Raw genomic sequence first — 11,371 nt, 5'->3', positions numbered from 1 at the left:
AATGAGACATGAGTTTGTTTGTTTGTTTGAGATGGAGTCTCACTTTGTCGCCCAGGCTGGAGTGCAATGGCATGATCCCGGCTCACTGCAACCTCTGCCGCCCGGGTTCAAGCGATTCTCCTGCCTCAGCCTCCCGAGTAGCTGGGATTACAGGCGCCTGACACTGCGCCTGGCTAATTTTTGTAGTTTTTTAGTAGAGACGGGGTTTCACCATTTTGGTCAGGCTGGGGTTGAACTCCTGACCTCGTGATCCACCCACCTTGGCCTCCCAAATTGCTAGGATTACAGGCGTGAGCCACTGCGCCTGGCTTGTTTGTTTTTTGAGACAGGGTCTCACTTTGTCGCTCAGGCTGGAGTGCAGTGGTGGGATCACAGTTCATTGTACCCTCAACTTCCTGTTGGGCTCAAGGGATCACCCCACCTCAGCCTCCTGAGTAGCTGGGACCACAAGCATGCACCATCACACCTGGCTAATTTTTGTATTTTTTGCAGAGCTGGGGTTTCACCATGTTGCCCAGGCTGGTGTCGAACTCCTGAGCTCAAGCTATTCACCAGCCTCGGCCTTCCAAAGTGTTGAGATTACAGGCATGAGCCACTGTGCCTAGCCAACATAGGGTTTTATTAGGGGCGTAGAGGAGAGAGTCTAATGGTGGCGGGCTGGACCACATATCCTCCTTACATACACTCCAGTGGTAGTGTGCTGGACAGGAAAACTGCAGCTGGTTGCAGACAGCATGCAGTTTATACAGCATTTTCACTTAACACCTTCCCCTTAATGACCTCTCTCTGGTAGCCTTCATTTAACCCAAAACTTAGGACCTCAATCCCTGGTATAGCCTGTATTCCACAGGACTGGCTGGGGGCTCAGGTGTTCCTCATAGACAAGGAACCAGTCTTCGGGTTGGCCTTGCCCGGATTCTTTAGCTCGAACACACATTCAGGTGTATCTGCCATACAAGGTCATTCTAAGGGTATGCTTAAGTTATTGCTATTAGGTGCATTTACCCTACACCTAGTGAGCTATCTGTATGCTGGCAAGGCAATTCAGGTCTACTGATGCTCTTTTCTTTCTTGACTGCAAAGGGAATTCTTGAGGGAGAATAGTTTGCCCAGGACCCTTAGTGGCATTGTTTCCTTTTGAACCTTCATTACAATTTTGAATTGTCTTATTTGGTCTGTGACAGTGGCCATCTTGTTCTCTATATTCCTGCAGCCTGGTGCAGGACCCGGCACAGAGCAGGCCTCCAGTAAGAATTTCTTCTTGCTCAGGATTCCAAAGCTCCTTTTCCGATAAGGGGGTTATTGATCCCTGAGTCTAATGCCGTGAAAAACCAACCTGGAGTCAGATAGACTTGAGCTCTGTCCTTCACTAATTATGTGACTTTGTCAAGTTATTAACCTCTTGGCTGGAAGTTTAGTTTTCTATGTAAAAACGGGGCAATAGGCTGGGCGCGGTGGCTCACGCCTGTAATCCCAGCACTTTGGGAGGCCGAGACGGGTGGATCACAAGGTCGGGAGATCAAGACCATCCCGAATAACACAGTGAAACCCCGTCTCTACTAAAAATACAAAAAATTAGCCAGGCGTGGTGGCGGGTGCCTGTAGTCCCAGCTACTTGGGAGGCTGAGGCAGGAGAATGGCATGAACCCGGGAGGAGGAGCTTGCATTGAGCCGAGATAGTGCCACTGTGTGCCACTGCACTCCAGCCTGGGCAATAGAGCGAGACTCCGTATTGGGAAAAAAAAAAGGGCGGGGGGCAATGTGGGTAGGTTATAATCCTTTGTCTGCATCCTGAAATTTTTTTTTTTTTTTGAGATGGAGTTTTGCTTTTCTCACCCAGGCTGGAGTGCAATGGCGCAATCTTGGCTCACTGCAACCTCCATCTCCCAGGTTCAAGCAATTCTCTTGCCTCAGCCTCCCAAGTAATTGGGATTACAGGCGCCCACCACCACCCCTGGCTAATTTTTGTATTTTTAGTAGAGACGGGGTTTCACCATGTTGGCCAGGCTGGTCTCGAACTCCTGACCTCAGATGAACCACCCACCTTGGCCTCCCAAAGTGCTGGGATTACAGGCATGAGCCACCACGCCTGGCCTTGTTTTTTTTGTTTGTTTTTTTGAGACAGAATCCTGATTGGTCACCCAGGCTGGAGCACAGTGGCACGATCTCGGCTCACTGCAACCTCTGCCTCCCGGATTCAAGCAATTCTCCTCCCTCAGCCTCCGGGGTAGCTGGGACTACAGGCGTGCACAACAACTGCTAATTTTTGTATTTTTAGTAGAAACGGGGTTTCACTGTGTTGGCCAGGCTGGTCTCAAGTTCCTGACCTCCAGTGATCCACCCTCCTCAGCCTCCCAAAGTGATGGGATTACAGGTGTGAGCCACCGTGCCTGGCCTGTATCCTGAAATTTTAAAAACCTTCTTAAATTATCTGGCAGCAAAAAGTAAACTGATGCATTTTTTGAGCAGCAAAGTCAGCCTTGAACTGATGTGAGTCTATTTATATTTGTCCCACTCCATGTGAATATTCATGTTTCCTTACGGAATATTGTTTTTCTTTAAAAAGTGCTGTATTACATAATATACAGTATGTGCACCATATTACCTTTCTAAAAATCAAAAAATGCTGAATTTTGAAACATATGTGGCCCCCAGGATTTCTAATAATGGATTGAAGATCTATCACTTATGTCCTTCGGGAATGGTGTGAGGATTGAGATAATTTTTTTTTTTTTTTTTGAGCTGGATTGCACTGGCGCAATCTCAGCTCACTGCAAACTCCGTCTCCCGGGTTCAAACGATTCTCCCGCCTCAGCCTCCCAAGTAGCTGGGATTACAGACGCACATCATCGTGCCCCGCTAATTTTTGTATTTTTAATAGAGACGGGGTTTTGCCATGTTGCCCAGGCTGGTTTCGAACTCCTGACCTCAGGTGATCCGCCCGCCTCGGTCTCCCAAAGTGTTGGGATTACAGGCGTGAGCCACCGCGCCCGGCCGAGAGGATGCTTTTCAAACGACGGTGGGAGCAAAGGCCAGGCCCAGAATTAAAGAAGATGACAGGGTGGGACAGAGGAAGCAGGTGATAGGAGAGCGTGTGCTCTGGCGCAGCCATGAGGCTGAAGTAGACGGTTAGGGGAGCGTCTTTGGCGGCCGCTGAAGTTGATGCTTAATTCCGAGGAAACAACGAGGCCGCCATGGAAAGTAACGAGATACTTGATTCTTAGAAAGATTTGTAGGGGGCCAGGCGCGGTAGCTCACACCTGTAATCCCAGCACTTTGGGAGGCCGAGGCGGGCGGATCACGAGATCAGGAGTTGAAGACCAGCCTGGCCAACATGGTGAAACACCGTCTCTACTAAAAATACAAAAAAAAAAAAAAAAAAAAATTAGCCAGGCATGGTGGCGCATTCCTGTAATCCCAGCTACTCGGGAGGCTGAGGCAGGAGAACTGCTTGAACTGGGAACCGGGAGGCGGAGCTTGCAGTGAGCCGAGATCGCGCCACTGCGACAGAGCGAGACTCCGTCTCAAAAAAAAGATTTGTAAGGGACGAGCCTGGAAGCAGGGAATCGGTCAGGATCCGAGTCACCCTGGAGCCCAGGCAGAGATCAGCGAAAGCCCTCGCTGATGCAGAGGTCTGGAAGGCGTGGCGCTCCGGGAGGCTGGGCAGCTGGACTCGGCATGACCAGAGGTCGTGAGGCCGTTCCGCAGGCTTGGGACGCTCCTGACCCTCAGAATCAAGCGCGGGCCACTGCATTAGCATGGGAGAAATGGCAGAGATAGGGCTTCATGGAGGGATGCCCGAGATTAAAGGTATTAAAGGTAAATTGGTGTCGCGGCAAAACCAGCGTGGGAGCCAGGAAACGAGAGTTTCAGTTTTTCTTCGCTAATTCCAGAGATAGCCGCATATCACAGGAGGAGAAGCGACGCAGCCATTTTTCTTCGTTATTATCAAATTTGGCTGCTGCCGGACGCCGTAGATTTGTGGCACACCAACCCTTAGCCCACCTCTCCGCGGCTTTTCACTAAGTTTGAACCCGACCCCTCGCCGTAGAGTGTGTAATTTCTGTCTCCGAAGCTGACGTCAACTTCTGAACGAAAGCTAGGAGCGGAAGAGCGTGCGTGGAAATGGCGCTCGGTACGTGCCCCCGACCCGACGCCTGCCGCGGGGGCGCGCTCGCACGCCGGAAGGGGCGGGGCCAGATTTGGCTTTATATAGCGGGCCCGTAAGGCCGACCGGCCTCTACCGGCGGGATTTGATGGCGTGATGGTATGTGTTGTAATGGCGGCCGTTTCATTGTCACCGGCGTCGGCACGGCTGAATCCGCGACGCATCGCCGCCATCCCGTCTTGGCCGGCGCCGGGGGTTTGCTCTAGGGGCACGGGCGACCCAGCGGGGACTTCAGTCTGGCCTATTTTCTGGAAAGTCGAGAGGCTTGTGGAGAAGAGCGCTTGGAGGACTGGCTTTGGGCCTGCAGGTCGGCCAGAGAGAGGCCGTAAGGGTGGGAGCAGGCTTGGAGGCCCGGCATTTTTAAAGCCATGAGTCATTTCTGAGTTTCGACCTCACCAATTCTATCATTAGTTGGGATTAGGGCCCATAAGCTGCTTGTCTGGGTAGAAGGACCTTGGGTGGAGGTTCTCGGCGCCGTTCTCATTGGGAGGTAAAGAAGCTTGGGGGAGGGGAGTGTTGTGGAGTCGTCCTGAATATCTGGGACCGCTGGTGCACTCCGAAGGCCTCTGGAGCTCGCAGAAACCACAGATGATGAACTTATTGACGGGCGGACAGAAACTGTGTGCTGATTGTCATATTCTGATTTGGCTCTGCCGAGTTCTTTGGCCTACGTGTATCGGTGTAATTAGTGTCCGGGCGCCGGAGGCAGCCTATAGCGTAGCATTGCTAGCTGCTACCCAGCGTTTGTCCCGGAAGTCCCTTTCTTTAGCGGTCAAAACCTTGCTAATTGGCACGTAAAGCTGCCTGTTAAGCAGTTTTTAGTGCCACTACTTAGTGTATTTTTGTGTAGTGTTAGAGAAAAAAATGGCTCGTTTTCTTACAGGTTGAGAGGATTTGAAATAAGATTCAGCTTAAATTTTGTCGAATACAAAAGCGTTCTTGACACGTGCGAGCCTGGAAGAGATAATGACCTTTTTACTCGGCTTGCTGGGTGGTGTCTGGTCAGGATTCAGTATTGCTGAGATTTGGAACTTAAGCATCTGGGAATTAGAGAAGGGGGCACTGCTTTGGTTTGGGTGCTGACGGTGATTCCCCCCCCCCCCAGTCTCACAGAAAGTTCTCCGCTCCCAGACATGGGTCCCTGGGCTTCCTGCCTCGGAAGCGCAGCAGCAGGCATCGTGGGAAGGTGAAGAGCTTCCCTAAGGATGACCCGTCCAAGCCGGTCCACCTCACAGCCTTCCTGGGATACAAGGCTGGCATGACTCACATCGTGCGGGAAGTCGACAGGCCAGGATCCAGTATGTACAGGCATCCTAAAAGTTGGGGGAATAGGAGTGGAGCGGGAGGGAAATTGTAGAGATGGAGTCAAGCTGTTAGCAGAGGGCAGACTTTTTTTTTTAAGCAGGAGTTACACGTTGTCAGAACTGCTGTGACAGCAGAATGGGAATGCTTAACTTCAAGACTAATATTCCAAGGCTACAGATGGCCAGCACTGTTTGCTTTAGGTGCGGTGCGGGGTATTGATTTCAGAGCATAGTAAATTTGCTAGGAACCTTAGCAAAGAGAAGTAACACTAGTGTGGGGGGTTGGAGCTGCTGAGGCTGGCATAAGAACTGCCTCATTCATGTTTTTTTCACCTGAAAGCTTGAATAATGGCCACTTACCTGTGTGTGTTCTACTTAGAGATGTCTAACAGCACTGGTTGCTGAGCCATGGAGACATTAATGTTAGGCAGTTGATAACTGACTAATCTCTGAGCTCAGAGCTATTGTTAGGACACTGAATTTTCCACATAAATAGCAATCTTGTCTGCCTCCAGAGGTTTCTGTAGAAGAGAATTGAAGCTGGACAGGTATTTGGCTGTTTAGGGTCTTGATATTTTTTGTTGGAATAACATAAATGTGCTTTGAATGAGAAATAGGCAGTAAGGACAGCCCTGTGAGTCCATACTGCAGGTGTGGGGCCCAGTTGCCCTTCCGGCCTAAATGGGCACTTTGCATTTTCCTAGAAAACATTACACCCCTTGCTTGGGCTCCTGCCAAGTCTGACTACTGCTTTTTTTTGCAGAGGTGAACAAGAAGGAGGTGGTGGAGGCTGTGACCATTGTAGAGACGCCACCCATGGTGGTTGTGGGCATTGTGGGCTACGTGGAAACCCCTCGAGGCCTCCGGACCTTCAAGACTGTCTTTGCTGAGCACATCAGTGATGAATGCAAGAGGCGTTTCTATAAGAATTGGTAAGGGAGGAGGCCATGCAGTCCCTAGCTTGGGAGCTGGAGAGCAGTGTGTGCGTGGTTTCTCAGCTCTGTAGCAGGCAGGGAGCTGCTGTCTTGGGTTTAGTTTGCCTCTCGAACAGAAAAATACCTGGGATCAGACTTGGCCAGCCATCTGGTTTCAGCCGGAAGCTAACACCCTCATTCTGAGTCCAGGCTAGTGGGTGGTGGCTGAGGACCCAGTTGGTTGAGGAGTCCAACTAGAAACCAGGAGAGGTAGCAGAATAATTAAACCCCTATAGAGGTGGCAAGGGCCTCTCGCCCTGGGTGGAATGTCCCATTTCCTCCATCACTGAGTGGGTGCTTCCCGAAGGCAGAAAGGTTTGTCCCGGAGCAAGAATTTTGTTTGAATGCGTGTAACTTAAATTAACCTTGTGGACCTCTGTTCAGCTCCGCTCGGCTCTGCCCGATGAGCTCCATCCAGGCTCCGCTTGCCGGTGGAAAAGGCTCCTTAGAAGCCGGCAATGAGCTCCATCCCCACGCGGTGCCAGTGTGCCTTCCGCTCACCCCTCGGAGGGGTGATGAAGGCCTGCACCTGGTCCCCTCCCCAACTCTGCTCTGCTCCTGAAGGCATAAATCTAAGAAGAAGGCCTTTACCAAGTACTGCAAGAAATGGCAGGATGAGGATGGCAAGAAGCAGCTGGAGAAGGACTTCAGCAGCATGAAGAAGTACTGCCAAGTCATCCGTGTCATTGCCCACACCCAGGTGAGCCCAGTGCCCCAGGGTGGCTTGGCCTTCCACTTAGTAGAAGTGACCTATGTGATCATGGGGGTCCCGTGCCCGCACTCTTATGGGTAGGCTTCTCCCTTGCCAGCAGAGGGCACTGTGTCCTTACTGGCCCTTAGCAAGGGAACCATTCCCTTTTAAAATTCAACTGGTGACTCACCAGTAACACTGAAATGCCTGCCCGAAAGTCAGTTGTGAGGTGTACTGGCTGCTCTCCTGTAAACCTAGTTGGTGAGCTGAGCAGGCTCTTTATTGACTTGGTTAGAGTGGGTGCCTCTTGCTGTCCTTTTATTGGTTATCCTGGCTGATCTCAGGTGCTGAGTACAACCCCATGTGGTGAGGGCCACCACGGATGAGAGTGCATGTCCACCATTGAAATTTTGTCAGGACATTGCCAGGCTGTCCTTGAGTGAAAGCTTTATGCTTAAATGCATTTTTTTTTTTGAGACATAATTTCGTTCTTGTTGCCCAGGCTAGAGTGCAATAGCCCTATCTCAGATCACTGCAACCTCCGCTTCCTAGGTTCAAGCTATTCTCCTGCCTCAGCCTCCTGAGTAGCTGGGATTACAGGCATGCGCCACCACGCCCTACTAATTTTGTACTTTTTAGTAGAGACGGGGTTTCTCCATGTTGGTCAGGCTGGTTTTGAACTCCTGACCTCAGGTGATCCACCTGCCTCGGCCTCCCAAAGTGCTGGGATTACAGGTGTGAGCCACCGCGCCCAGTGATGCATTTTCTTACTTAGAGCTTGTGCTCTCTCAAAAGCAGGCTTGTACTAGGGCAAGTGTAGGTGGCTGAGGTAAAACCACTGCAGTACCCCAAAAGGAACTGACCCAAAGGACACCACAGGAACATCGGGCTGGTAGGGGCTGGGATCCGGTTGTTTACCTGTGGTGTGGGTCTTGTCCACTTATCCTGACAATAACTCAGGCACCAGTATCCAAAGTTAAGTTGTTGCTGTTGGCAGAAATGAAAGTTCCTTCCTCTTGGTGAGGTTCAGTGACTTGTTCAGAGTTACTGGCTTTTTGCCGTGTGCTTGACATCAATCAGGCCGCATGGAGCTGCAGTTCCTCTGCTGTGGGAGGAGCGCTGGCAGCTGGAGCTGAGCTGTGTCTATCTTCTCCTAGATGCGCCTGCTTCCTCTGCGCCAGAAGAAGGCCCACCTGATGGAGATCCAGGTGAACGGAGGCACCGTGGCCGAGAAGCTGGACTGGGCCCGCGAGAGGCTCGAGCAGCAGGTACCTGTGAACCAAGTGTTTGGGCAGGATGAGATGATCGACGTCATCGGGGTGACCAAGGGCAAAGGCTACAAAGGTGAGCTTTGCGGTGGCTTGAGTTGCTGTGCAAACCTGGGGGAGAAGTGGTTTCAGGCCCAGCTGTTCGTTGATGAGGCTCAGAGTGAGCGCTGGGTACAGCGCCTGAATCGGACAGTGTAGAACCATTCTCTACTGCCTTCCTTCTGAGAACAGCCTTGTGGTCAGAAGTGGCTGGGATAGCGGAGGGCCGGGGGACCACTTCTTAACATGTTCCTGGACCCTTTGCTCTTTGTAGCCTACTGATAACTGCAAAGGGGAGCTTGGAATTATGTTAGTCCCTGCGAATGGGGGAGCTTAAACTAATGGATGCCTTAAAAAGCACCCATTCAGAATTGAGTTCAGGGTTACACCCCCAGAGCCTATCCAGCTTGACAGGGGAGACCTGTGGGTAATGCACATGAAATAATCTTATCATTACCTCAGATGACCCAGCCATGGTTGGTAATTGTTGAGTAGCAGGAAGGGGTCAGTGGGAGGTGCTGGGTGCTGAGGTGCAGTAACGTGTATCCATTCCAGGGGTCACCAGTCGTTGGCACACCAAGAAGCTGCCCCGCAAGACCCACCGAGGCCTGCGCAAGGTGGCCTGTATTGGGGCATGGCATCCTGCTCGTGTAGCCTTCTCTGTGGCACGCGCTGGGCAGAAAGGCTACCATCACCGCACTGAGATCAACAAGAAGGTGAGGTTCTGAGAGTGGCTCCCTGGGGGTGGGAAGAGGCCCCCGTGATGGGGAGTGGGGTTCTGTGCCTGTCAGCGCTGCTTCACTGACTGTAGCTTATGCATCACGTGGACATCAGTGGCTTGCTTCTCATGGGTCAGTTCTGGCCCATCTTGATGATTTGTAAGGTGCCATCCTGTGGAGTGGCTGTGGTGGGGCTGACTGGTGTGGCTGGGGATACTAGCCTTATTGGTCCCTGATCCCACCACCAGGGGGGTGACAGGCCTCCTGTGTTGTACAGCAGGATCTTTAGTTTTAGCCCAGCCGCCTTACAGAAAGGAACCTGGAGGGCCAGCCAGCTTTTTGCTCTGACCTTGGGATACGCTGTGACTGGGACTGAGGCCTCAGCTGCCTTCCTAGCGTGCTTTGCAGGTCAGCACACTGGCATGTCTGGGTTATTTGTCCCTAATGCCCCAGCCTTACACTCTTCTTGTTCATTCAGATCTATAAGATTGGCCAGGGCTACCTTATCAAGGACGGCAAGCTGATCAAGAACAATGCCTCCACTGACTATGACCTATCTGACAAGAGCATCAACCCTCTGGTAAGTAATGGGTGTTCTGCTCTGTGAGGCCATCCCAGGCCTCGTGCTTTTGGGGATAGGCTGCTTCCTAGGGGCTGCTAGCAGGATCGTTAACTGAAGCCAGCACAACACCTAGCTGTGTCCCTTGTAAGTGGCATGTTGTCATCTGAGTCCACTCAGGGTTGGCTGGTGAGAAGTGGGGTCTCAGGCTCAGCTGTTCAGTGATGAGGCGTGGAATGTGCGCTGGGCACAGCGCCCGAGACAGACTGCGGAACCGTTCCTTGTTGCCTTCCTTCTGAGAACAGCCCTGTGGTCAGGGAGGGCCTGAACCTGGAGGGGTCATCTGCACAACAATCCCCTCCTGGGCCTGGTGCTGGGCCTGTGCTGATCCGATGCTCTTGTTTTCCAGGGTGGCTTTGTCCACTATGGTGAAGTGACCAATGACTTTGTCATGCTGAAAGGCTGTGTGGTGGGAACCAAGAAGCGGGTGCTCACCCTCCGCAAGGTGAGGCAGGTCCTGACTCGTCATGGGGGGGCTCTTGTAGAGGGAGGATCCAAGGCCACAGATGCTGGTGGCCCTGTGGTGGGAGAGGAAAGGAAGGAGAGGGTGTTGGCAGTCCTTTCACACTGGCTTTGAAGTCCTGAGATGAGGAAATTCCCAGTCTGGCCTTGCTGGGCTGTTTGCTGCTTTGAGTGTGTCCTCATCTGCCGGATGGTGGGGGAGGCTGAATTGATCGTGTGGCTTCCCAGATGCAGGGGCGCTGTGAACAGTGCTGAGGAAAGCCTGGCTCCTTGTAATCCTAAATCCCTTCCCCTCTTGGCCCACAGTCCTTGCTGGTGCAGACGAAGCGGCGGGCTCTGGAGAAGATTGACCTTAAGTTCATTGACACCACCTCCAAGTTTGGCCATGGCCGCTTCCAGACCATGGAGGAGAAGAAAGCATTCATGGTGAGCACCTCTGCCTGCCCCCCTCGCTGGGTGCAGTGGCTTGGCCAGCCGCCTGCCTTTGGCTCCAGCCGGGGTAGGGGTGGTCTTGATGCCTTAGGCCTCTCTTGTGGCTGTGGAGACTGGCCCAGAGTCTTGGTCCCCTCTAGAGTGGGCATCTGCTGTCACCTGTCATCTTCTACCTCTGACCACTGCCTCTCTCCCCACAGGGACCACTCAAGAAAGACCGAATTGCAAAGGAAGAAGGAGCTTAATGCCAGGAACAGATTTTGCAGTTGGTGGGGTCTCAATAAAAGTTATTTTCCACTGAACATCTTGCTTCTTTCTTCAGGAGAGAGGCTGGGACTGGGGAGGCAGATGGGGGCCCTTGAGGTGCCTTGTGCTCCCCAAGGCCACTGCCCTCCTTTTTGTAGCTTCGCTGGGTTTGCCCTCTGGCCTCCCAATCTGTCCCCCACCCTCAGTCCCTAGAGGGAGGTAAAAGCTGGGCCTGGTTCTGCCGCTGAGCTGTAGAAATCCAGCCTGGAGCAGTGGGCATTGTGCAAATGTTTGTCACCAGGGTGAGGCAGCTGGGTCTCTGCTGTTTGCACAGCTTGGGTGATGCCAGTGCTGTGGAGACGGGAAGGAGACAGGGAGGCCTGGATGTTCCCTGGCGCCTTTGATGCTGGTTTGCAGGAAGACCGTGGGTTTGTTACTTGTTTAAAAAG

General features: G+C 52.4%; 1 protein-coding gene and 4 non-coding genes across 5 annotated transcripts; all 5 read left to right on the top strand.

Moving 5' to 3' along the window:
- The first annotated feature begins 3,472 nt into the window (after positions 1-3,472).
- RPL3 (ribosomal protein L3) lies at positions 3,473-10,978 on the top strand. The gene is made up of 11 exons (XM_055374677.1): positions 3,473-3,810; positions 3,894-4,267; positions 5,274-5,466; positions 6,236-6,404; positions 7,011-7,146; positions 8,295-8,481; positions 9,000-9,160; positions 9,642-9,743; positions 10,132-10,227; positions 10,551-10,670; positions 10,877-10,978. Exons 2-11 carry the CDS (start codon positions 4,265-4,267, stop codon positions 10,919-10,921), a joined length of 1,212 nt encoding a protein of 403 aa, XP_055230652.1. The 5' UTR covers positions 3,473-3,810; positions 3,894-4,264; the 3' UTR covers positions 10,922-10,978.
- LOC115932004 (small nucleolar RNA SNORD43) lies at positions 4,752-4,815 on the top strand. Its single transcript, XR_004068393.1, has one exon. It is a non-coding gene; the product is annotated as a small nucleolar RNA SNORD43 (small nucleolar RNA).
- LOC115932017 (small nucleolar RNA U82P) lies at positions 6,956-7,010 on the top strand. The gene has a single exon (XR_004068404.1). It is a non-coding gene; the product is annotated as a small nucleolar RNA U82P (small nucleolar RNA).
- On the top strand, positions 8,543-8,637 carry LOC115932012 (small nucleolar RNA U83B). Its single transcript, XR_004068401.1, has one exon. It is a non-coding gene; the product is annotated as a small nucleolar RNA U83B (small nucleolar RNA).
- LOC115932011 (small nucleolar RNA U83B) lies at positions 9,936-10,028 on the top strand. The gene has a single exon (XR_004068400.1). It is a non-coding gene; the product is annotated as a small nucleolar RNA U83B (small nucleolar RNA).
- Positions 10,979-11,371: the final 393 nt, after the last annotated feature.

This window comes from Gorilla gorilla, chromosome 23, assembly GCF_029281585.2.
Source record: "Gorilla gorilla gorilla isolate KB3781 chromosome 23, NHGRI_mGorGor1-v2.1_pri, whole genome shotgun sequence".
Lineage (NCBI taxonomy): Eukaryota > Metazoa > Chordata > Mammalia > Primates > Hominidae > Gorilla > Gorilla gorilla.
Note: the sequence above shows the minus strand (reverse complement) of the source record. Positions and strands in the feature narration are given on the sequence as shown.